The sequence below is a fragment of the Dermacentor albipictus genome, unplaced genomic scaffold, assembly GCF_038994185.2.
Source record: "Dermacentor albipictus isolate Rhodes 1998 colony unplaced genomic scaffold, USDA_Dalb.pri_finalv2 scaffold_19, whole genome shotgun sequence".
NCBI classification, from domain to species: Eukaryota; Metazoa; Arthropoda; class Arachnida; order Ixodida; family Ixodidae; genus Dermacentor; species Dermacentor albipictus.
Genome location: NW_027225573.1, coordinates 3,128,779 through 3,155,696, shown reverse-complemented (window position 1 = coordinate 3,155,696; position 26,918 = coordinate 3,128,779). Strand labels below are relative to the sequence as shown.

The 26,918-nt window shown below is 47.3% G+C and overlaps 1 protein-coding gene across 1 annotated transcript; it reads left to right on the top strand.

Annotated features, from left to right (window-relative positions):
• Window positions 1-8,470: 8,470 nt before the first annotated feature.
• On the top strand, window positions 8,471-23,791 carry LOC139052118 (uncharacterized). Its single transcript, XM_070529214.1, has 3 exons — window positions 8,471-8,665; window positions 9,160-9,396; window positions 20,176-23,791. The coding sequence occupies exons 2-3, from the start codon at window positions 9,367-9,369 to the stop codon at window positions 21,451-21,453; spliced, it is 1,308 nt and encodes a 435-aa protein (XP_070385315.1). The 5' UTR covers window positions 8,471-8,665; window positions 9,160-9,366; the 3' UTR covers window positions 21,454-23,791.
• The last annotated feature ends 3,127 nt before the right edge of the window (window positions 23,792-26,918 follow it).

Genomic DNA, 26,918 nt, shown 5'->3' with positions numbered 1-26,918 from the left:
ACAATAACATAACAAAAGTAACTACCGCCACCCCTAACAAGGCGGTGTTTAGTCCGCCATTCCTTGCATGGGTGCGGCGCGCACCCCCGTCAAAATAAATGTAGGGCCGCCAATAGAACACCTAGATATTTTAACGTGTTAGCTTTAGAGCGCACGGTCGAAGAAAAACCCGTCTGTATCAAATATAGAAAGGAATCACCGCTTTTTTGCTCATTTATTTCAGGAAAAAGTTCCCTAAATAGAGTTCGGCCAAGTTATTTTGGTTATTTTGGGTTGATGACAATATTGAATCCTATGTGTACCTTCCGAGGAATGGAAACTTCTTGGTTAGATTGGGAACTTCGTAACATCTGGTTTCGTTAGGTCGAGATTTACCTGTATCCAGATAACTGCATCCTTCTTCTCTGATCAACGCGATTTCAGAAAATATTTATCTTACGACACGCAATTATTGGAATTTACCACTCACTTACACTTCAGCATGGATGCCAATAAACAAACTGACTGCTTGTTCCTTGATTTTTTTAAATCCTTTGATCGCGTAGCTCACGGTCGACAAATATCCAAATTATGAGCCCTTAGACTAGACTCACTTACATTAACGTGGATCCGGAATTGCCTTTTTCTCCGTCAAGAGTTCAAAGTGGTTAATAACTTTTCCTCCCGCCGTTGCTATGTATCTTTCGGTGTTCCTCAGGGAAGTGTCCTAGGGCCCCTTTTATTTTTGATCTATATTAATTATTTACCGCTTAACATATCATCAGGCATGCGCTTATTTGCGGGTCATTGTATCATATATGGTACAATTACGGATGTCGAAGATCACATTCCTCTGCAAAATGACCTTAACATTATTTCCCATTGGTGCGAAATCTGGCTTATTTCCCTTAACCTATCCAAATGCAGGCTCATAACCTTCAGTCGCAAATGCAATTATTCTAACTTTACATATGTCTTAGATACTATACCTGTACCCCAATTTCCATCATATAAGTACCTAGGCGTGCATCTAACACATGATCTTTCCTGGGCCTTGCACATCACCACCATTTGCGCCAAGGCTTCCAGAACTTCGGGTTACTTACGTCGTAATTTAAGAAACTGCCCAACCAATGTCCGTAAACTTGCCTACCTAACATACGTCCGTCCTCAGCTCGAGTTCGCATCATCAATCTGGTCTCCTCATCAAAAATATCTAATTTCCATGATCGAAGCGATACAAAACCATGCTGCTCATTTCATCTCTCAAAAATACAGCCGTCATCTCAGCATAACTCAAATAAAAGCTGATAATACTCTCGAATCCTTAGACACCCGTCGTTCTGTCGCTATCGTTTGTTTGCTACACAAGTATATAAACTGCGCTTATCTTTCACCTTTAGCCATAGAATCCCCTATGCGCATGTCCAATCGATTAAACTACCATCGCTCTTTCTAACGCATCTACGGCCACACGCAAGCATTCAACTCATCCACACTGCCCAGAGCAATAACATTATTGAGTGGTCTTCCCAACGAAATCTTTTCAGTAACCGATCACGCATCCTTCCGCAGCCAAGCGTATCAATTTTATGCATCTTAAATACTGTAACTATGTTTCGTTGTGATTACGTGTTGGTGCATTGTCGCCAATTTGTTCTTTTATTAACGTACCAGTTTTTGACGTGCGCTTATTGCCTGCCCATGGAACATGCTGTCTCCACCCCTAGTGAATCTTACATGCTTGCGTTATCGCGCCTTTGCAAACCATATCCTTTTTGTAACTATAGTGCCCTTGTGTCATGTTAACCTTTTTTTTATTTGTACTATATAACCACATTGTATTGTTTGATACTAAGTTGCTCCTGTTACACTTTTGTTTCAGTCGCCCCCTTACTCAACGTTCCTGACGGAACTTGAATGAATAAATAAATAAATAAATAAATAAATAAATATACTAAGGTACCACAGGACGACACTACAACTGCTCGTTTGCAGTTCCACCAGACATCGCTTTGGACTTGGTTTTAGTCATTCAATTAGTGAAAAGAAAGTACTCGATAAAACTATGAAAACAGGGGGCACGCTGATTATTATTTTAATGAGGTAGTGTCTATTTCAAGAACAGATCGTACTAAAAGGACGACAGCACTGCTCGCTCCAGGTGGTGGTTCCGCGATTCCGAGGCCACTTTTGGCGAGCAGCATGTCTCCCTGTTGGGGCAGCGGACGGTGAGGCGGGCGATCATGTTAGTCACGAGAGGAACCACGGGTACCACTTGCAACAGCGGCAACTCTCGGCGACACAAGGGCCAGCTTCGGGATCCGGGAGTCGTGCCAACTGCCAGCCAGCCATTGATGCAGATGGGGCAGAAGACGTGGCGGCAGGGGCATCCCACACACCAGCTCCTGCGGAGGCCTGGGCTCGAATTCCTCCACGGAGTAGACGGCCGGCTCACTCGGCATATCGGCACACTGGGTCGCACTCCGGCTACAACGTGGCGCGGCCGGCGCTTGAAGAGCTGAATTGCCGAACCAGTCCCGTTCAGATGAACCCATTGTCCAGGTGCTGCTACATGAATGGGAGCTGCTAGACGCCGAGTTGTGCAAAGATCTGCGTATCCAATACTGCGATGCAGAGCGCAACTTACGCGGCTCTTCGTTGCCGGCGTTCCGTGGTGAGGACGTGCTCATGCGTTGGAGAGGCGCGTCCGGTCTTCGGTCGGCTTGGCCAGTTGCGGGTGCTGCAGTGCACCGCTCGTTGGACACGCCTGGTCGGACCGAACATTCCATAACAGCTAGAGCTCAGAAACGTTGCGGCCTGAAGCAGCTCTTCGTCTTCTAACCTCGCAGCTTGCAGCACGAGGCACGAGACACACGTGCCGGGGTGTGCCGTGTATAAAAGCCGGCCGATGAAGATGGCGCTGGCTGCTAAAGTGCGTTTTCCAAAAATACCCGCATGCTGGCGAATTACATAGCATGCATGCCCTGGCGAACGTAGGTTCCCGTAAGAGCCAGAGGAACACCAGAAGAGCCCCGTCATCACGGCCGCAACCTGTTAGCGCTGGTAGCGCCGACGGTGAGAGCGCGCCCAAGAAACGCGCCGTCGCTCTCGCCCTGCCAGAACTGTAAACCGAGTTAGATTAAAAGTACGCTGTCGGGGGGCGATTACAGAGAGCCTCCGCTTTTTCGGAGAGAATATGGCACACGTACAGCCAACTCTCACGGCCCACGGTAATCAGTTGGCTACAGTCGAACATTATCTCGAAAGCGTCGTAGCCTCTGCCATTGCCGCTGGTTAGCCGGTCTCGCCCCAACACCCATGCACGCCCAATCCACCCCCACACGCGGCCGCTTTCCGCCCATAGGGAGCGAGCGCCGGCCCCCGGAAGCATCAAGATGGCCAGGCCAGACGAAGTGTTCCGTAAGTGGCAGTGGAACTGCAGGAGTTTCACTGCGCGGAAAGGCCTCCCTGCAGCAATACCTACGCAACCACGACACCGAACCCCACGTATTCCTCCTGCAAGGAACTCTCACGCGCACCGCCACTTTCAGCGGTTACCAGTGGCTACCCGGCCTAGCGGAAGGACGTGGTACCGCCATGCTGGTCTCTGAAAAGCTCACCTGCCTCACGCGCGACCTCCGCACGTGTGAGGTGGACAACGTGATGACGGAGATTCTCCCAAGCGACGCGTCGCGACAAAGTGTGTACGTGTACCTCAACGTGTACATCAGCCCCAGACAAAAGAGCCAACGTTTCCGGTGCCTATTCCTGACAGCCATCCGTCTTGCAGGCTCAAACCCACTCGTATATCTGGCGACTTTAACGCTGCGCATCGCACCTGCGATTACGTGTATGACACCCCCAAGGGTACTGCGCTGTGGCAGCATGCGAACGACCTGTATCTCACCCTAGTGACGGACAAGGCATTCCACATCGGCACGTCCACGCACGTATATCTGCTTCGTAAAGTACACAGCCGAATTTCTGTTTATTATTTGAAGATGCGTTTCCATTTTTCGCGCTATATAGAATGCCTGCATCGACGAATAATCCAGCTCAAATACAAGAAATGTGCTTTCTGGCATGGGATATTTTTAGACATTCCTGAAAACAAGACGATCAGCCTGTAGATTCCAGCATTTATGTTTGATGTGCTTAATTAGTTAATAATTACGTACGCTCTTTATGAGAAATAATAGCCGCAGTCTTTCAGTGCAGCTTAGCAGCAGCGTTGACTTTTTCTAGGATATACGTTTGCACTGTATTCCTGTAATTATTTTTTGGTTATGCAAGTGAACTTGAATCCGTTCAAACTGGTTTGAACCGTTATTTTTTGCTTCGGAGTTTGACTGGAAGTGAACTGTTATATGTGAAGCGAAACGAAAACCGGAACGAAAAAGTTTCACTTCGGCATTCTGCTGCCGAAGCCCCAAAACGCGTGCTTTTCGGCGTACATGAGGGAGGCGTTTGGCGCCCAGCATGCCTCCCTTCACATGGTGTCCATCACAAATACTGGAGATGTGCTCGATCCCATCTTTGTCCGAGAAATCAGATACTTTAGACCTCTCACTTATGCATTGTACTTCTCTGTCCATCACCCTCTCCTCGTCGCCAGCAATACAAGAGATGTTGCACTGCTGTCTACTAGTGCTGTCGAAGGAATGGACATTTCGTCCTAAAGAGCACAAATGTACACAACATGCATATTCTAGGTATCAATTCAAATTGCTTAGTGCGCTAATGTTTTTTTTTAATATGTAGTTAGGCATCTACTAATCGACATGAAAATAAATTCTGCTTAGCTCGATGTCACATGTTCGATCTCCCACATTGCCACAACAATTAATTGGCGCTGTAATGCTGTTCTACATTTATTTTTTAACAAAAAAGTTACTTGTTTAACTGTATTTGAACTTGAAACAATATTCAATTTAATATACCACACAAAGCTGTCTCTGGCTTGTCGATTCCACTATCGCAAATATCCATCACGAATAAGCAGTACTTACACAAGCGTCACAAGAAACAGCGGTAATCCCATTGCCGCCACCAATTTTCTTTTTCTTTTTTGTCCTCAAGGTTCACCGTTATGGCGTGTTGGGACGGGGTAGCAAGACAGAGTGAAGGTACATGTTTATGAGAAATACTTCACTCCTTGCCATGCCAAGGCAGCGGTTGTCGATGCATGCCACAAGTGGGTCAATAAAATGCCAAGTGTAGTTTGCCCCCCTTGGAAATATAAGTTGTTTACTAGAAAGATTCACTCTCACCCGCCGCAGCAGTTTTGTGGCTGTGGCATTGCGTATATAGCGCGGCTCGAGGTCGCTGGTTCGGTCTGGCTGGCGGCAGCGACGCTTCAACGGAAGCGGAAATGCGGAAACACTCGTGTGCTTACATTTATGTGCACGGTGAAGAAGGCCAGGTGGCCGGAATTAATCCGGAGTCCCCCTCTACGACGCGCTGCAAGTTACGATCGCAGTTTGACCATGTAATATCACACCGCTTTTTAATTTAACTAATTTGGGTTTCCCGCTTGCTGTCCACGTCAATGCAGGCCCGTGACTTCGCCTTTGTGACGATGTTCTTGGACGAGCTGTTCAGGCCTCCGCCAACTGCATGCCGTAAAACACTCCGAACGAGTCGACTTAGAAGGCGAGCATTGCTTTTTTTTTTTAGGATAACGGCGGTCACCGTGCGTAAATCCTCTTGATCGACATGTCTGGCGGGTAGAAACGTCATGGTTGAACTTAAGCCTTTTTTACTGAAGACAGCGCCGATGTCATAACAGGTGGAACGTCGTGGGGAAAGCTCTATGCGATTTCTTGTTTTCAGGTCCGCATCCTCTCGAGGGCAATCGTACATTGTACTGCGCTTTGGCTCAAATTTCTTTTAAATTAGTAACATGTCTTTCTATGACAGTTAATTGCAAAGGAAATAAATTGGTGATTTCTCCGACTGTACTCATTATGAAACTCAGAATCCGCCGCTTCTGCTGTAACCTGGTTTACTTTCTCAAATAAAACAGTCCTAAAAGTGTTTCCGATAAAGCACGTTAGCAGTCAGCGCATAATTTCTTGATATATCCTTGACAGTCTTCCCAGCAGCGGTGCACTTGTGACCGTGAACCATCAAGATGCCCAACTTTATCTCTATCTATAGGGTTGGGAAGCATGATCTATGAAGACTGGATTTTGTTCACTTGTCGGATAAGGGTTGCCGATTGGCGAATAAGAAAAGGGCAAGATAGATTTTTCGTTACTTTGGTATTTCCTGCCTAAAGCGCGAGAAATGCCGCCACTTAGTGGGTCGTTATCCATTTCAAAATATTTTCTCGCGTTTGGGCCATATTTTTTCAGTAAAAGGTATTGTTGCGACTGGATTAAGTATTTTGTTCCTTTAAGGCTGACCGTACGACTAATTTCCCCTACTTTGTCCTTGGTGTCTTTGTTTGTTGGCTTCTTAAGATATGATTATTAAAAGTCAGGCCCCTCGCTTCACTTTCCTCTCGTTTATTACATAACGAGAGTCTCGAAGCCGGCAACATTGGTGTCTTCAGGTAGCATGTGTGGATTTTTTGACCAGTTTCCTTCACCCAAAAAGATCACGTACTCATGACGCCTGCGGCAGAAAGGATGTTCAATAGCCGCCGCCAGTTTGTGAGTGGTGCCGCTGGCTAACACTCCCAAGGTTAGTTGTAGTAGAAAAAGACACAAATGCCTCACAAAAGGTATGGGAAAACGGCGCCGCTGTAGCTCAGATGGTAAGGGCATCGCACGCCTAATGCCGAGACGTGGGTTCATATCCCACCCGCGGCCAGTTCTTTTTTCGTCCACTTTCATTTCCATTGCTTTGGCATTTCTTTAATTCTATTAGTAAGTAGGAGTAATTTCCACTGTGTTGCCCATGGTGTCTTTGTTTGTTGACTTCTTTTGAGTTCATTAACAACAATGGGGCGCCAGGTTTCTCTTCCTTCTCGTTCTTATATATATATATATATATATATATATATATATATATATATATATATATATATATATATATATATATATATATATATATATATATATATATATACAGTAAAAGCTCGTTAATTCGAACCGCAAGGGGAAGCCGCGTAAGTTCGAATTAACGAAAGTTCGAACTAACGAAAGTGAAGGAGAGCAACAGTACACTGCGATTTGGAAGCAGTAGGGCATGTCAGAAATTTGGCGTGTCAGAAAAAGATGGCGTTTGCCGCGGGCGCACGCCATCTTGAAGTCGAAGCTCTGGGTCCGACTGTGCCACACTACCGATGTCCACCGAAACGAACGTTAGCCGAGGCTTAACACCATAACAATGAATCGCGATGGCCGATACCTCCTAAACTGAAAACAGACGTGCACAACCGATGAAGACTGCCGAGACAAAGACGCTGAACATGTGAAGGTGGCGAAGGCCCTGATTCGTTGGTTCTTGATTGCAGGCGCAGCTGCGACGTACTTGATTCGCTGTGTTACGATGGCGCTTGCCGTGCCATCTCCGCACAACATTAGCAGCTGTACAAGATTTGCAAAGCCTCCGAGATTCGCAACGGGCATGAAGTCTCGGAGGTTACGTAGAACGGAGAGGCGGCAGCCGCCGCTGCCTTCTGGCTGACCCCGCGTCGGTTAGATTTTTTTCCGATTTTGCCTTCTCTCGCCGTTCTCTCCGTTTCGGAGGCAATACAGCCTTGTATGTAGGCAGTAGGCGCGTTTCTCTGGCCGTGTGCCAGGCGAGCGTAGTTCGAATTATCCGTGAGAGAACCTTCTCGTCGTTCGAATTAACGGACTTTTTTATACATACACTTCTGTGGAGCTTGGCCGGACCAAATCGTACAGTTCGAATTATCCATAAATTCGAATTATTGAAGTTCGAATTAACGAGCTTTCACTGTATATATATAGATTTAGAAACGAAGGTGCACACTTACGAAAATTGCATCTTTAATGTTTGTAACGTTTCGGCCGTGGCACGGCCTTCGTCAGAATAACTTCGTCAGAATTATTCTGACGAAGGCCGTGCCACGGCCGAAACGTTACAAACATTAAAGATGCAATTTTCGTAAGTGTGCACCTTCTTTTCTACATCTACTTATGCACCGGACCTACAGAACTTCTCATTTATATATATATATATATATATATAATCCTAAATTTTCAGGAATATTTATATTAAACATTTGGATTCAGAAGGAGCGTAATTAACAACAGCAAACAAAAAACACTCTAACGGATAAAAACACATTTTTATCTTGCGTTTCTGCTGATCATGCGGTCGTTGAACATGACCGGTAGTTCCTGTTCTCCTAAGTGTAATTTTCATTTCGCTCGTTTCCGAGAACATGACTTGAACGGCGCATCAACTCGATTCTTCGTCGTTTTTCGTTGAGTAAATTTGTTTCGCAGAACAGCGCGGCGGCTAAAGAACGCGTCAACCTCGCGTCACGTGATGCAGCGCCGAGACGGCGAGCTACGAGCAAGGCGTGACCTTGAACTCACGCTGACGCTCACGCGAATCGCGCGAGGTACGATCCAGCCACCGGCCCTGCTCGGTTCCAGGGATTGCGCCGAGCATCGCGTCCAAACCCAGAGGCGGTCCAGCTGCGCGACCGATGGAGGCGATGATGCCGATGGACGTGAGGCGACGGCGACACTCCAGCGACTACGTAAGTCACTTCCCTTACTCTCAGTTATGTTGCTCCCTTCGGTAAAGAAGAGCTTTCTTCCGACGCCACTGTGTGTAGCCGTGGGTCTATGTAGCTGTACTGCTGAGCCCAAGTTTGACGGTTTGACTTTCGTCCTGGATAGCCACATTTTGGTGGTGGCAGCATTATTATTTTCTTAGACGACGAAGATACTGCTACGAAATTCGAACTGCAGGCTCGAGTTCAATGTAGCATCCTCATACGAAAAGAATTAATCGGAACGCATGTCCCATCTAACCAAGAGGAAGCCACAATGTTAAATCATTCCGTAGTCAGTTGGAGCGTAATTGCGGTTGCGCGGTTGACAAAGTGTTGACAAGGTGTCAACCGCGCACCCAAATGCACATCGTGCAGCGTTAAGTAAATCATCATCATCATCATCATCATCATCATCATCAGGGCACGGCACTTGTCAAGCTGGCAGGATGGCTAAACCACCGCTCCTACCTTTGCAGGCATGGCCGTGGATTATTGCCGTGATTTCTTCGAGTAACGTACACGAGCAGTTTACACCCTTGCTGAATCATCTGGGAAACAAGGCATCTGACAGCTCATTGGATGATCTTCGATAGACGACGGTGACGTCAGCAACCACAAGCCTACTAAAGAACCGACACGACGATGGGCACAGCAGAGGGCACGGCACTTGACAAGCTGGCAGGATGGCTAAACCACCGCTCCTACCTTTGCAGGTTGGTGTACAAACGTATGCAGTTTGTTGCAAAAGCGACAACAGATTCTTGATTGTAGTGCCGTGCCCTCGCATGTGTTGGTTTATTGTGGTGCACTGTTGGTCGACATTATTGCTATTGTTAACTTCAGGGGATGTAGAGGAAAACCCGGGCCCGAAGACGGCTGAATTGTTACAACAAATTTTGGATAATCAGAAGGAATCTGATGACAAGATGAACACGATTAGAAAGAAGTCGCTGAACTTAATATGAAGACTGAAAGAATGAACAGGCATCTCATGGCCATGCAGGAAATGCAACTAAAAATTGAGAGACTAGAAAACATAGTCCAACAACAAGCTGAACGACTAGTGGATTATGAAAATAGAAGCAGAAGAAATAATCTGCTAATTTTTGGTGTTCCCGAGGCCAGAACTGAGACGGAAACAGATCTGCGGAAAGTTGTCGTAGATAACATTGTCAGAAGCTTGTTGGGGGTAGAAACTAAATCGATAGAAAGAATTCATCGCATTGGTAAACAAAGCGAAGGCCGGGTAAGACCAGTCATTATGAAGTTCATGGATTATCGCGCAAAAGAGAAAGTAATGCGCAACTAAAAAACTAAAGGGCACTTCTTTCAGTATCAATAATGACTACTCAAAAGAGACCGTTGATCTCAGAAAGAAATTATGGGAAAGTAGTGCGCCGGACCGAGCTAAGGGGGCACGGGTATCACTCGTGTATGATAAATTAAAGATAAATGGACGCATGTTTGTTTGGGATCAAGAAAAAAATGAACGGCGTCTGTATAAAAGCCGGAGTGACAAGATCGATAAAGACGTAACAACTCCAACAGCAAGTGCGCATGACCGGCATGAATCCTTTGACTCGGATAGTTCTGCCAGCAGTTCAAGAAAACCGCCCCACTCATAGCTACGAATTCTTGTGCAAAATGCCCGTAGCATCGTTAATAAAGTCACAGAACTAGAATATATTCTACTGGCGCATAGTCCCCATCTAATATTACTTACAGAAACATGGCTGCGTGAGGGAATACGCAGTGATTGCATTGTTCCTTCCGGGTACAAATTCTTTAGGTGGGACAGAGATTCACGAGGCGGTGGTGCTGCCATCATAGTTAAAAATTCCGTCCATGCTTCTACGATTGAATCTAATGTTCCCGAAAGTGTATGGTGTAAGCTTACATTCGAAAACAGAACGTACTTCATTGGCGTAGTATACAGACCACCTGCATCTTCGCCAGCGTTTCTGGAACTGCTAAGCGAATTTTTGGTTGACCATGTTAACAGGAACACGATGCTGATAATGGCTGGGGACTTTAATTTGCCGCACATTAATTGGCAAAGTTTATTGCCCGGCGAGACAGAAACAGTTAGCTCGGAAAAGCTCTTGGAAATAAAATTTTGTCATGGCTTCGAACAAATTGTTCAAGAACCAAGTAGAGTTACAGAAAAGTCAAAGTCATTATTGGATCTTGTTTTCCTATCGCACAACATAATAGATTATGCATTAGATATATTGGAGGGCATATCAGACCATAAAATGTTGTCTTTGGACATACAGACCAATGTGGGCAGTATAGGGAGACCGTTTCTACCGGTAAAAGTAAAAGACTTTAAAAATGCAGATGACACCGCCATCATAGATTTTTTAGAATTACAGTTTAGTTGCTTCGAGCAGGCATCGAAGAGCGAGTCTGTGGAACAACTGTGGCAAAGATTTAAAAGTAGCATCATAGCTTGCGTTGAGCACTTTGTTCCAACTCGTATTAAGAAAACGCGCAAACGAAACCCCTGGATAACACGCAGCATTATCCATATGAAACGGAAAATTAAAAGACTACGAAAACAGAAAGTGAGAGCGATGGAAGTTGCAGCTATAAAAATTGAGATGAAAGAAGCTCTTGTGAAATCGAAAAAACAGTTCTTTGATCACACGCTTGCCAACTTTCTTAAAAGTTCACCACACAAATTTTGGCGTTACTTCAGTGAAAGAAAGGAAAAAGTTGAACAGATCGAACATGAAGGGAAAGTCCTGACACGAGTTGAAGACTTAGCTGATGCTTTCAATCGCTTCTTTCAATCTGTTTATACGACAGACAAAGGTGATAAGATAGGCGAATACATGAACGGTGACATGAGGACCGCAATGGAATCAGTTATTGTCAGCCGTGAAGGTGTTTTACAATTGCTTCTTGAAGTAGACGCGAAGAAGGCAAGCGGACCGGATGGTCTACCAACTGAATTTTTGAAACGATATGCCGAATGGGTTTCCTTTTACTTAGAGATAATATATGCGAAGTCAATTGAAACTCGTTCACTTCCACAAGACTGGCGCAATGCAATAGTAATCCCTGTTTTTAAAGGTGGCAACCGTATGCAAGTAAACAATTACCGACCCATATCCCTGACGTCGGTTTGCTGCAAGGCTCTAGAACACGTTATTGCAAAGCATATTATTAGTTTTCTTGACACTAACGAGTTACTTTCCACAATTCAGCATGGATTTAGGAGCGGTCTTTCTACGGTGACACAGTTAACAGAAACACTCCATGATTTCTACCTGAACATGGATGCACACCTACAAACAGACGTAATAAGCGTTGATTTTAGGAAAGCTTTCGATAAGGTTTCTCACCGTAAATTACTTTTTAAGCTCGATAAAATAGCAATAGGTAAAGAAGTAATACAATGGATAGAGGCCTATTTATCTATGCGTCAACAGTCCGTAAGGATTGAGGATTGCATTTCAAATCCATTGCGTGTGTACTCTGGGGTTCCCCAAGGTTCCGTTTTGGGACCAATACTTTTTATGCGAAGCATATTACGAGAGCTCAACCCAGCTCCTCAGGCGCGGCGGTGTCGCCTTGAAACCACGTGACACCGTGACGTCACGACAGAGGAGAAGTGGCTTTGGCTCAACTCTTGCAAGACGGGCTGGGTGGGAATCGAACCAGGGTCTCCGGAGTGTGGGACGGAGACGCTACCACAGAGCCACGAGTACGATGCTTCAAAGCGGTACAAAAGCGCCTCTAGTGAATGCGGTGTTGCCTTCGAAACGAGCTGTTTCTAAGGCGTGCGTCTCTTGCTCAGGCGCACATTTCGTTGCCGCGCCGAACGCTGCTTTGCTCGACGCTCACCGCGTCCAATGCGGGGCGCGTAGTCGCTGCCCTGTAGCCCATTGTCTTTACACCCCTTGGCGGGTCGACGGGAACGCTGTCGCGTTCCACTCTTGAAGGCGAAGCAGAGTAACGCATGAGTTGTTTCTTCGTCTAGCCGAACCAAATATAGCCAAGCAACAGCAGTTCACCAGGCTAAACAGTGGTTCAACAACTAAAATAAAGGCTAGTATGCTTCGCATCCTGGGCTTAACCTTACCTAAGCCACAGCCATTTTTTTGTTGTTTGTTAATGATATCGGTGCACTAGTCGAACCTAAAGCCCCTGAAACTTCGTAAAGTAGTGCCACTCTCCTCCTCCGCCTTCACTCCTCCTCGTTTCTCCTCTCTTTCACGCTCCCTCCTCGACCATGGCACCGCCTACTTGCTCGAGCGCAGCAGACGACCTTTCGCAGAGTGAATGCACGCATAGCAAGGTAGTGCTCTTTAGGCGTTCACGTTGGCTTTCCAGCTCCGCGTAACTTCGTGTACAGCATAGAATCTTTAGTCGGATGCTTATACAAATTCGGTAACGGCAGCTTTTGTTTCATTTTTGATAACTATTTCTTTAAAAAGTATCTGACGGAGTGTTAATGCTGTGCGTTGACGACTGCGAATGTATCGCGTGCCCTACAGTTAGGTACGCAACATTTGTCAAGGGCGTGTCGCAAGATATTGTTGCGAATGGTTGTAAATAACACGTTTACCATCGAATGACAACCTCTTGGCTTCCAGGAAGCCCTCAGCCTAAAATATCCGCGCCGCCCTTACCATGTGAATTCGCGGCGCGTATCAGCTATGACGTACAAAGGCTGACGGAGATCACTGCTCCGGAGGCTCGAAAGTGTATTACAAGCTACAGTGCCGCCAACGTGCGTGCTTGCCAATCTAAGCGCGCGCAAAGCCTCAGAGGTGGGCGCTGGTGCTATTATGTTTCTCGTGTCTCAACGCCGACAGAAATACCGCGGCCGATCATCGAGTCGGGACTGTGCGTACACAAGAAAATAAAATGAGTTTTTAGCATTCGGGCGCGAAGCGGGAGCGCGATAACAAATGCTTGACCCAATCTCAAACAAGACTAATGTGGCCTTCAGTAATTTTTTGAGGTTAATGACTTATCACGAATAACACTTCATCGTGCGTTGGTTCATCCGTTTACTAAGTGACGTACTTGTCGCGAACCGAGTTGCACTGAGGTGCATGCATTGAGGACGGTTGAACTCCCTTCGAAGTAACATTTGCGAGATATGACTTTATTAGTGAAGTCATGATTGCGCAAAGAATCCCCCCGCCATGACGCGGCCGAAATTGCGGCAAGTGAAATGGTTTTTTCCATAGGTTAAAATGATATGAAACAGCATTCGAGTTGCAAGTTAACAGTTTATTTTCACATAGATGCATTACAGATTTGCTTTTGCAGTCACAAGTCCGTGTGCACCATTTATTGTCTCATTGCGTAAATAAACGCACCAGCCTAAGAGTCCTACAGCAAGCGCGTCTCAATAAGGCATAGTGACTGTAGAAACTAATAGTAGCATAGACGAGCGAGCAAACGACTAAACGAGCGTGCGAACGAACGAGCAAACAACTAAGCACGAACGACGACTAAATCAGCCAGGGAACGGGCGGGCGACCGCACGTTTTCTTTGCGAGTGCTGCACCGCCGCATCTTCAGCTTTGCACACTTTAAAGCTCACGCGAATCAGCACGTACGTCTCAATTACCTATGATGCGGTCGCTCGACGACGAACGCACCGCGTAACACTGTTTCGGGAAAGCACGCACGCTTTTCATCGGTGCCTCTGTATCGCAAATCCACCGGGTGACCGCCAACGAGGAACACGAACAAATGTGGCAAACAAAGCTAGTCTATCTAAAGAAGGCTAGTAAGTAACCACAAAAGGCAGAGAGTTGCTCTCCTGAGGCGCTTTCATGATCGAGACTGAAATTTTATCAAAAGGACTGCGCTGAATCTTAAAACTTTCGTAATCACGTTATCGCACGCAACCTCGCGTGCCCGCGAACTCAAGCCGGTTGGCGTTCAAAACGATCAAGCGCACCAAATATGACTAACACGACCACGTAGTGCGCATATAAGCAAAGCAGACGTTGCGTAAAAATCATGTTAAAGCGTGCGTACAAATGACAACATGCACAGTGAACTGTGCAATATCTACTACGTTATTGCCCGCAGCACAATACGCAAGCCTGGCACATACAATACTCTGAGAGAGTCACAACTTACATCACATAGTCGCGCGGAGGAAGTTGGTCGGAAGTTCTCCCTCCCGATTCGGTGAAGCCATGTCTTTCTTCTTAACCCGTTGCACTTACCGGACGGTATCGCGAACATATTCTTGCCTTTGCTAAAACTATATTGACATCCAAACGCGCAGCAGGTCATGGTAACAGAAAATGACGTGAAGCGACGTCGCAGTTGCCACAAAACATCCTTCAAGGCGTTCACAAGATCAAAACAACACAGAATAGGAACGGAAAGAATGCCGCCAACAAGCGCCGCTTCTCGAGCAAAGATGGCACTGAAGCGCGACTGTAAACAAACAAAGCCGGCGCAAGGGGCCACGTGATGCCATTAGGCCAATAGCGACGCGGTGTCGGCTTCGGCCAGAGCGCTGGAGGAGGAGGCGGCATTCTTCAAAGCGTGGCACTACTTTACGAAGTTTAAGGGGCTTTAGTCGAACCGCCTGTTAAAATGAAACTTTTTGCTGATGATTGTTTGATTTATTCGCCAATAGGTTGCGAAGATGACCAAATTAATCTAAATAGATGCTTACAGGCATTAGACGAGTGGTGTTTAACATGGGACATGGAAATAAGCTATAGCAAAACAACATTTACGCATATTCGCTCAAGCAGGAGCAAATTTTCCTTCATATACCACATCGGAAACCATCCTCTGAATAATGTAGCTTCTTTCAAATACTTAGGAGTCAGTATTATGCACACATTGCAATGGCACTCACACGTTGATAATATATGTTCTAAGGCAAACCAAAAACTATACTTTTTAAAGAAAAAACTGGAATGCGCTACACGGGACGTGAAATTAACAGCCTACAAAACTTTTGTACGACCAGTCTTGGAGTACGCTTGTGTTGTGTGGTCCCCTCATCAGAAAGTCCTGAAAGCAAAAATAGAAAGAATACAAAGATTGGCAGTCCGTTTCATATGCGGTAAATACCGACGCATGGAGTCTGTTACAGCCTTGTTAAAATCGTGTGAACTAGAGCCTCTGGAGGAACGCAGAAGTAAGCATAGGCTAAAGTTTCTTTTTAAAATCATGAGTGGGCGAACGAAAATAAACAAGGATCTATATCTACAACCCCCAGGACGGAGATGCGATCGTCTAAACAATAGCAGAGCTATTCAACCTTATTTAACACGTACTGATGCTTTTCGTTTCTCCTTTTTTTCTGACACAATTGAAATGTGGAACAGATTACCTGATGCAGTTGTGAGCAACGAGGGCTCTGCCGAATTTGAAAATGCGTTGGATACTTTCTTTTACGAGAATGTATACTAGATTGTTGCTGCGAGCACTTTCGTTGACTTTTCTTTGTATAACCACTGTTATTTGCTTTTCGTTGTTGCTGTTGTTAACTTCAAAGAGCGCCAGTGCATTTGTATGTTACATAGAAAGAAAATTATGTATCATGTATTCTTGACACATCACCCTCCCTGTAATGACCCCAACAACGGGGTTGACAGTATCAAATAAATAAATAAATAAATCATCATCATCATCATCATCAGCCCGGTTACGCCCACTGCAGGGCAAAGGCCTCTCCCATACTTCTCCAACAGCCCCGGTCATGTACTAATTGTGGCCATGTCGTCCCTGCATTCTGCCGCCCCCTGCTACGCTTCCCTTCCCTTGGAATCCAGTCCGTAACCCTTAATGACCATCGGTTATCTTCCCTCCTCATTACATGTCTTGCCTATGCCCATTTCTTTTTCCTGATTTCAATTAAGATTTCATTAACTCACGTTTCTTCCCTCACCCAATCTGGTCGTATACCTTAACGTTACACCCATCATTCTTCTTTCCATAGCTCGTTGCGTCGTCCTCAATTTAAGTACGACCCTTTATGTAAGCCTCCAGGTTTCTGCCCCGTAGGTGAGTACTGGTAAGACACAGCTATTATACACTTTTCTCTTGAGGGATAGTGGCAACCTGCTGTTCATGATCTGACAATTCTTCTTATTTCCGTCTCATGATCCGCATCCGCCGTCACTACCTGCCCTAAGTAGATGTATTCCCTTACCACTTCCAGTGCCTCGCTACCTATTGTAAGCTGCTGTTCTCTTTCGAGACTGTTAAACATTACTTTAGCTTTCTGCAGATTAATTTTTAGACCCAGTCTTCTGCTTTGCCTCTGCTTTGCATCTGCATGCCCACTGACCTGGAGAGGCAAAGCGTTAAGTAACTCACTGCGCACTAGATACAGGCAAAGCTAAAAAAGAACGCACGTATGCGGACTAGTTGCTTTCATACCACATCACGTGTGAAGTTGGTTGTACTTGAAAATAGCCGTGGCTGGCGCGCGGATTTGATTTACGCCGCGGCAAGGCGCGGACAAAAGCAGGACAATACTATTACTTACATAATAATGTCACTAACGTATTTAACGCAGTTACTGTTGAAATGAAAGCGTCCGACGCTCAAAAATTACGTTTCTCAGTTATCTGACAGCGGAGAGGCGGCTACAAGGTGTCCTCTAGTGCTTGATAGTGCCTGTAAGACAGAGCAAGTAATGCTCTGACGTCGATTGACACGCTGCACATGTTCATTTACATCAGCATGGTTCTCTCTCCTGATTGGCCGACCGCCAGCGGCAGCTTCGGTCCAAATGCTTCGCTACCGCGAAACACTCTATCGAGTAGATAAGCTGTAAGTTGTCATAATACAGCCGTTTTGCCGCCATTTGCAGGGCAGCCAACAAATTTTTCGACAAACTGTACACACTAGCGCTCTCTTTGAAAGCAGATGAATACACCTGAGTTCTTGCTCGAACAATACCCCGCGTGGTTGCTCAGTGGTTGTGGTGCTGGGCTGCCGCACATGAGGTCGCGAGATCGAATCCCGTCCACGGCGGCCGCATTTCAGTGGGGGCGAAAACACCCGTGTACTTAGGTTTAGGTGCACAAGGATACCGAGGTGTTCGAACTTTTGAGTCCTCAACTACCACGTGCCTGAGAAACTGGTTTTGGCACGTAAAATTCTTAAATATTTTTTTTTGCTCGAATGATGCGTATAATTACGTTAGAGATTTCCTCGCGGGCAGGCGCGCATGCGTCGTCGTCGGCGACGAGGAATCGCCGGAATTTGAGACGGGTCCGTGCGGCACGCCGCAAGGATCCGTCATATCACCATTACTATTTAATTTAGTTGTACTCGGTCTACCCGAGAAATTAACAGAAATAGAAGGATTATATCACAGTCTCTACGCGGCTGACATCACCCTCTGGGTTCCCGGGGGAGGATGTGACGGTCACTTCGAGCGAACGCTACAGGCAGGAGTAGATGCGGTTCAGAATTACTTGCGTGGAACGGGCCTCGAGTGCTCGGCTACCAAGTCCGAACTCTTACTCTACAAACCCACAAGGAGAGGTCGTAAAACCTTGCTCGAAGAGGAACGGGATTATTCCAAAATACGCATCACATTGGCAGATGGTACTCCCGTACCACACGTAGAGAAAATTAGAATCCTAGGGTTACACCTGCAGGCAAACGGCCATAACGGAGAGACGGTGCGAATACTTCGTCGTTCGGTAGATGACACGATCCGACTCTTGCATCGCATCACGAATAGACGCAATGGCATGCGTGAAGAGTGCGCGATCCGTCTCGTGCAGGCGTACGCGATAAGCCGCATAACGTATGTTGCCCCCTACCTGAGGTGGATCGGGTCCGAAAAAAACAAACTCGAATGCATGATCCGAAAGGCTTTCAAGAGGGCGGTCGGTGTTCCACTGAACGCGAGCACCGACAAGTTTCTAGAGCTCGGAGTTCACAACTCCCTTAACGAGTTAATCGAGGCGCACGACATTGCACAATACGAACGATTATCGAGGTCAAAGGCAGGTCGACGCATCCTCGAGTCGCTCAGCATCGCGTACCACACCCAGCATGGAGAGAAGACGGCGGTTCCCGCCTCTGTTCGCGACCGCCTGATCATCCCGCCGCTTCCCAAGAACATGCACCCTACGCACCACACCGGGAGACGGAACAAACGAGCAAGCGACCTACAGAAGAAGTTTGGTAACAGCAACGAGGCGGTATACGTAGACGCGGCTCCATATGGAGGAGGGAGAAGCGCACACGCGATAGCGGTTATAGACCGCTCGGGTAAGTGCCTCGCGAGCGCCACGGTGACCACGGGACACACGGAGGCGGCCGAAGAAGCCGCGATAGCCCTAGCAATCGTCGCGGTGCCGAACGCTGCGATCGTGATCAGCGACTCGCAGGCGGCAATCCGCGGCTTCGCGCGCGGTCGTGTCTCGCGGGAAGCGGCCCGCATACTCCAAATTTCTGACGACGGCGACTCGTCATCGCCCTCGCAACGCCAAAATTTTACGGTCTTCCTCCTCTGGACCCCGGCACATACCGATGTTCCGCTCGCGGGCAACGAGGCGGCCCGCGCCACGGCTCGAGGTCTCACACGCCGAGCCGTCGCTGATTATGTGGCCGCTTCCGCCCCCGAGAGCGGGGCATCGGATCTGCCGGATCGGGACACTACAACAGAAACACAACAAGAAGCAAACTGGGCGTGGGGCGATCGCCTAACCACGTTCAGAGACCTCACCCAACACTACAGACTCGAAAGACGCACATTCCCGCCACCGCACGACAAATTGAACAGGAACGAGGCCGTAACGTTACGCTTGCTCCAAACACACACCTACCCTAGCCCCGCTATCTTGCACCACTGCTATCCGCGTTTATATTCAACAGACGCGTGTAAAACATGCGGACAGAGAGCAACGCTGCGACACATGCTCTGGGAGTGTGCCGGCAACAACGGCAATCAGACCAGCTCCGTTAGCGACGCGTCCATAATCGCGGCCATTGCCAGGGTGGGAGAAGGCTCGAGCTCGCTTCTTCCCGACGCCGCCCCGGATGCGGGAGCCGCCGGGGACCTTCTCCGTAGGCGTCGCCGCCGCTGGGAGGCGGCTATCAGAAGTTCAGAGCTGGCAGAACAGCTCTGGGCCGTCCGGCAAGCCGAAGATGCCGCTCGAGTCCAAGGACTTCGAGCCATCACCTGAGGCCACCACAGCAAGCACTGCCGGACTATTCTTTATTAAAGTTTCTTCTTCTTCTTCGAATGATGCTGGCCGATGACTATTCTTCAACTAGACAAATGCCAAATAGGGCAGAGCCAGTGTATTCGTCTGCTATTTTCGCATGCACTAGTCAACGCCAGCCCTCTTTGTTAACAAACAAGCAACTTCTGGGTCTTTCAAAGAGAGCACCTTATTCATGGCCCGTGCACGCGCAGCTTGCTATTCGGGATTGCAGCACGTACCAGAAAAACTCCATGTTATCGCTGTCGAAGGCGAAAAGCAGACAGGCGTACGAGCCCGACGGATGTTTCTCCCCAGGTTTGTGAGACGACACCATGGAGAGGCCGCCTACGAGGGTACCTCTGGTCCTTGGTCGGCAGCTGTCCCAGCCTCCGCTCGTCGGTGAAACAGCTCATTTCGAACCTTCGCTGCCTGCCAATGATCCGGAGCCATCCCCGGGTGAACCTAGCCAAGTCGTGCTCAGCCAACGCGGCCGACAGCGGCTTCTTCCTTTCGGAGCGGTCCGCGTGCAACAAATCCCTGCGGGTCGTCAACATCGAGCTGCGGGAAGGACGGCTCGCCGCGGCTTGCCTGTGCAGAGGCGTTGTTCCTGCAGCATACAACTTGCAGCCCAGGCGCTCGTTCGTGCTGGTCCACTGGCTGCTGATGGACTGTCGCTCCATCAACTTCGTGGGGCTCTGCGAGTGGCACATGTCTCCAAATCAGTTTCTTTTCCAGAACGAGTTCCAATTGAGCCGAAAACTTAGGCACGCCAAGCTCTGCCACCACCTGCTGGATGACTACTCGCCTAGGAATCTGACTGACTCGCTCCGCTACTCGGTGACCGCGCTCAACATGCTGGAGACGGGGAGCGTTCGATTTTCGAACGTCGGCTTTCACGAGGCGAGTGAAATGCCCGACAGGTTCCAGGCGATGCGCGTGCTCGTCTTCCTTGAGAACAGGAACGACGTGTCCGATGGTGAGGCGCTGATACGCTGCTGCGCCACGCATCGGGGTCAGCGCGAGATGCACGACGACAAGCTGATCAAAGGGGTCAACTTCTGCTATGTGCTGTCCGAACTGGTGTTCCGTAGCGTGGTCATCAAGAAGCTCGTCATGAGCCGCTGTGCACCGGGTAAACACACTACGCCCCACGTGTTCGTGACGCTGACGGGTTCTCGTGCTATCATAGATCGGTGCGAGCTGCTCGGAAAGTTGGAGACGCAGAACTTCGAGGAGAACGACGCAGACGTCCGGAACCTATCTGGAGAACTGAGAGTCAGCGCGAACGGGAAGACACCGATGGTCTCATGCGCTGCCGCCTCCCTGGGCCTCCAGTTGTCGGTCCACTACGGAAACGCCAACATCTCGGGTCTCGTGGCTCGGATGTGTCGAGTGATCGACCATAACGTGACCGTCCTGCTGTCCACTGTGTTCGCCGAATGGCGCTACCCCCCGGGACGCAGAGCTGGCCTTCGCCACGCAGACCTCTCAAGCCGGGACGCAGCGCAGAGCTATCGGCAAGAGCCCCAGCCTCTGCTCCCTCCTCCTTGGCGGCTGGGCGTTCGACCACCGCGTGGCGACCGCCTTAAGTGACATGCTACGGAAGAGTAGCACCCTCCACCATGTCACGTTCGACGCGGTGTTGCCGGAACCCGAGAAGCCGCAGAGGACGGCCCGCGAGGCTTAGAAACAAATTACACGATCTCGCCCATCAGCAGCTACGAGTAGCGCTACCACGCGATGAGCGTGTGCCGCATTAGCGACGGGGTTCGTCTTGCCGTCCGGGTGTACACCTCTCAGATGGCAGCCCCGCTAGTGAGTAAGGTGGTCGAGAGCTGCTGACTGCTCGTAAACATGTCCCCACTGGCTGGCCTGACCAAAGCCGAATCGGCTGAGGGCATCACTCGGCGGCAACGGTGCCAGGACATGAACTTCGTGGTAATCGCTGGTGTCGCCAGGACAAACTTCAGTGCTACCGCGACCCAACCACTCGCAAGCAGAATGAAATTAAATTCCATAGGTGCACGAAGATAACGTCATAGCGGTGCCTTTAATAAATGTGCAAGATAAGACTGCGGTGATGGGCCATTGTACACCTCGCTGACATGGCATGTTACGGTTGGCCGTTCCAATAGCGCTGGAGATACCTAAGCCGCAGTATTAGCTGTAGACGAAGAGAAACTCTGAACATTAAGTGTGCCGTTTGACTTGTGATCTTTATATCGTTCTTCTGTTGTAATGCACGCTAATTAGTTTTTGTTTGACAAAAGGTTTGTGACAACATGCGCTTGAGCGGGGTTGGCTCGCGGCACTGGGAATGGCACTGGAAAACCCCGTTTCTGGGCTTTGACATTTACTGCTATGTTCATATTTGATGACACCATTCGTCTTGATTAAGTTTGAAAGCGAACGATTATTGCGTGTAAATGTGTTGCAATAGTACTGAATATTCCATAGAATCACCTACGCTTCTATTCAGTGTTGTTTTTCTCGACAATGTATCTTTAGTGTGCTTTTGGAGACGTACATGGCACCTGTAGCTGCAGATAAACTTTTTGTTGATAATTTTACACATCTCTTGGGATGCCAACTTTAATGCAGCATATCGGTCGCAGTGATGAGAGTATCTATTCAGTTTGTTTGTTTTTCGGGAAAATAACCATTCTCTTTGTTTAATGCGCGACATCTATTTTGCCCTTAGCACGTCGTTCTGCTTGACCTTAACGTGCCAGAATTCTTTTGGTGTGCAGTAACGCAAACTCTAACTGATAGTTATGATGGTATCGATAGCAGAGCTGGCAAGATTTTGATACAATCCTTATAGCAATAGGTATACCTGAAGTATAATAAAATCACTCGCAATGAAGTGTTAACAAAGAAGAAACTTTTTTTTCTGAACAAGGCCATAGCTTCACATTGTAGCTGGAAGGAGTTGAACTCGCTACCCAAAGGGCCATCACCCAAACTGATTCCTTGCCAAATGGAGTAGCTTGGCAGTTTGAGTGGGGTGCATGTGGTGTTCGCTACAGCCAGAACCAGAGCGTAGCATCGTAGGCACGCTTATTTCAGGGGCAATAGCAATTGCACCTACACAGATATAACTACGTTTGTATGTCGCTGTCGCTTTCTAACACTTGTAAAATGGCCGTTGTTGCTTGCCATGCAATTGTAAATGGCAGGCAATATCGCGGTGGCAGACGCAGGTATGGTGCCATCAAACCTGAAGTCGGGGCTTTGAACGTGCTTATGTAAAGCCTCCTCTGCACCCACACCATTGAATTCGGCAAGGATGAGAGATGTTGACAACAGCAGTAGGGCAGGGAGTAAGAAAGAATCCACAGGAGAGCACCAATACCCAGGTCCAGATAATAGCGTCGTCGACGGTGGCGTTTCGGTTGTATGAGTGAATACGTTCACCTACATAATAGCTACGTTAATGTATAGCTGCCGCTACCTAAAACTTGTAAAATGGGCGTTATTAGTCACTACGTAGTCCTTGATGGCAGGAAATTTCATGGCGGCAGTAGCAGGCATGGTGTCATAAGACTTGAAGTGGGGGCTTTGAAAATGGTATGTAGAGCAATAGTGTTACGTCGACAGAAAGTTAGGTTATTACAAACTTATGAGATGAAAGTTATTTGTTTCTATAAACTTGTGATCACAAATAAATACGACTAAAGCAATAATTCTCACTGGCGTGTCGCTACTTCCTTCGATTGTATCCAAGTGTCATTCGCATAAACATAATTCGTAATATGATGCCCAATTGAAGGCGTAATGTTGTACACAATCCTATACCAAGGCAAAAGCGAAATAATAGGATGCATTATTGTTTGCGCGTGCAGTGTGAAAAGACAACTTTGATTACACGCAGTAGTTAATTCATGCATATGTAACTTCATTTTGACGAGCGCTAGAAGTCTCATAATTCGTTCAGTCAAATCAATGCTATGTTTTTCCAGAAGTGCAATGATATAGAAGACTACGCTTTGAACATGCGTGATGCACGTTTTGGATACAATTTTTCAAGTTTTTAAAAAGTTTTTTTGTGGTTTATATTGTTGCGTGTTTAGGTGAAATTTTCTGTGTTTTATTTTTTCTGTCCATAACTATCAATTTCGTTTAGTTCATTTAGTTTTACTGCATTTTCTCCTTGTGATTGCACAATTTCCTGCGTGAGATTTATTGTAACTCCCAAATGCACAAATATATCTTGTTTTTTATGCTCTGTTACTTACCATCTTCCATGTTTCCTTGTACATGATTACAATGTCGAGGCTCCTCGTTGCTTTAGAAATAGTATATTTAAATATAACAGGAAGTCCCGATAAAGTCATCGACTACGGGGCCTGCTTCTGTATGGTATTGTTCTTTATAACCTGTAATTTATTATGAATAAATCAATTCCCATTTCAATTAATTTCAAAAGTTACAGCGCCATATATACGTTGACATGTGGGCTTTCTCCCACCCAGTAATCAAAAGCCACAGCAGGAACGTAATTGCCCTATAGTATTTACTGCGGTGACTTGGAAATTTCCAAACCCATAGGTCCAAACCGAGGTGGTAAAAGCACGCTTACCGTCTTATTACGTCTCAATTTGGAATCTACCTGCACATCTACGCTCAGGTGTAAACCAAATATATTTGCTTGCCGTAGGTCACGCACGTTCTTTGAAATCATACGAGGCTAAATGCGAGCTTCTGATAGACGCTATTGGTGTCCTCAAACGGTTAGCGTCCGATGGCCTTGAGTTTCATTCATCAAGCAGCAAAGAACTGTTTCATAGGTTCGTCGCACGCTTCAAAGGCGACGCCCTTGCAGCAAGTAATATAGTTGGGTTCAAAGAATCGTTTAGTCCGAGCGTCTATCGCTCCTGCAGAACGTGTTCCTTGCTGTCGAAGGAGATATCCAACGCCAATTATAACTCACAGTGCCCGCTGAGAGGCGAAAATGAGATTGAAAGTCAGCTGAAGACAATTGAAAGCGCTCGAGATGACAAAGAAAAAATATTAAAGATTATCTATGGAGTATGGAATCAATGGCCAATCGCTGCTGAGAGTGTTACTGCATTTTCGAGTACCTAAAGCGCTCTCGTATGATCCTATGCAGGTTCTTCTAGAAGGGATCATTCGTAGAGGAGTCACTTGGTTAGTGCGCGTCGCCATGAAGAGGGAACGTGTTTTTTCGCGACAGCAACATAATGACGCTCTAACAGAGAACAAGTTTCACTTCTCCGTCTCAACAAGCGACCACTCTATGGGCTATTCTAAGCGTGACTTGCATCCTATCGCCTCGGCGAGCGGCGCACCCGCTTTGGTTCTGCACTTGGCTCTAGCATTGCAACCGCTGTTGCCTCCCGCAGTCTGAAGAAGTTGCGAGATTACTCGTGCTTTCAGCTCAATTAACTCAAGTGTGGTTTGTCAACAATTGTCAACGCTTTAAACAACCTGTGATCTAGAAGAGCTGATAGCAGAGCACCACCAACTATACTGTTTGTGCCATGGCGCTGATGCGATCACCGACTCCGTGAAGTGGATAGCTAGAATGACGCATTGCAAGTGTTGAGCTGTGCGTAGGCACGCAATACGTGCCGTTCCGTACAACATGGAGAGAGTAGCCATTGAATTAATGAAACCTTGTCTTGCTCTTTTTTTTCATTTTTATTTGCTTACTACCTGAACTATAAACCGCATTCTGTATTCATAGTACAGATAGCAACCTCACGTTATGCTGTCACAGTGACATTTTCCATAGTTTTCCCATGTACAAGATGAGAATTGAACGTTCATTTTTGTAATTATCTATTTACTGGCGCACATCAGCGGTATATACTCTCCAAGCAGCCGCCAAGCCCATAAGTAAGCTACGGCAAATATTATCTCCTTATAGCTTTAATTTTAAGTAGTTTCTGACGGCCAGAAACGCATCTTAAGGAGCAGTAGAATGTCGCATTAAGTAAACTCCTCTCTTTCACCTTCACTCAGCGTTAGGAAGGTCGCCAGTCACGGATGGCAAGTGTGAGCGGTTAGCGTGAAAGCGCACCACGCCTGAAACAAGCGTGCTAAAAATAGCCTTCACTCACACTTCGCAAGCGTTACGCATCCCGCGAGTCATGCTTAGGAAGCGTGATTTTTTTAGCGTCAAAGCACAGCACGCTTAGAACAAGCATGCGAAAAATGCCGACGCTCGCGCTGGCTAAGTGTGAATACTTTTAAAGTGTCTAAAAAATCGCCGCCCCTTCCAGTCCGTGAAGATGGTCGAACAGCGAAGCTGTGTTTCTAACACCGAGTGTTCTACCATGCAGCTCAAACTTCGCAAGCAGTCTATTTTGTAAATCTTTTGTTTCACCATTCTTTCACCTCATTTTCGCTTTTGCTTGCTTCGCGTGGTGCGCATGCTTTGAGATGGCTTTATTTATTTATTTATTTATTTATTTATTTATTTATTTATTTATTTATTCATTTATTTATTTATTTATTTATTTATTTATTGCGCGTGAGGCCGGCCCTGCGGCAACGAGCCCGCCCACAAGCCAGCACTCTCGCCGACTCTCGCGTTAGGCAGCTTCTTCCTCATCAGTGCGCACTATTCGGCGTCTTCCCATAGTTGTAGCTCGGATAGAATGTGCGGAACCACTAATCTAAAGCTCCGTATATTGGGCGCAAGGCCCACCACTGGAGATGCGGGCGCTGCAATCGTTTTGGCGATCGATTGAATTGGTTTGACGATTGACGTGGTTGCCGGCACTCCTTGCTGTCGCAAGAAGTATCGACAGCCACGCGCTCCTATTGTATCGCGTTCCAATCGCAGTGCCCCGTTTGGCCCGCATGATCACGCGCATCTCACACAGACGCCATGGTATGCGAGAGGAGGACACACTCAAGCTGGTCAGAAGCTTGGTCGTCAGCCGAGTGGCATACAGCCTTCCATTCTACAATCCCATCAAGAGTGAGGTACAACAGGCGGACGCGATTCTACGCAAAGCCTACAAAACCGCACTCCACCTTCCCCACAACACCTCAACCGAAAAGCTCCTAGCCTTAGGACTACACAA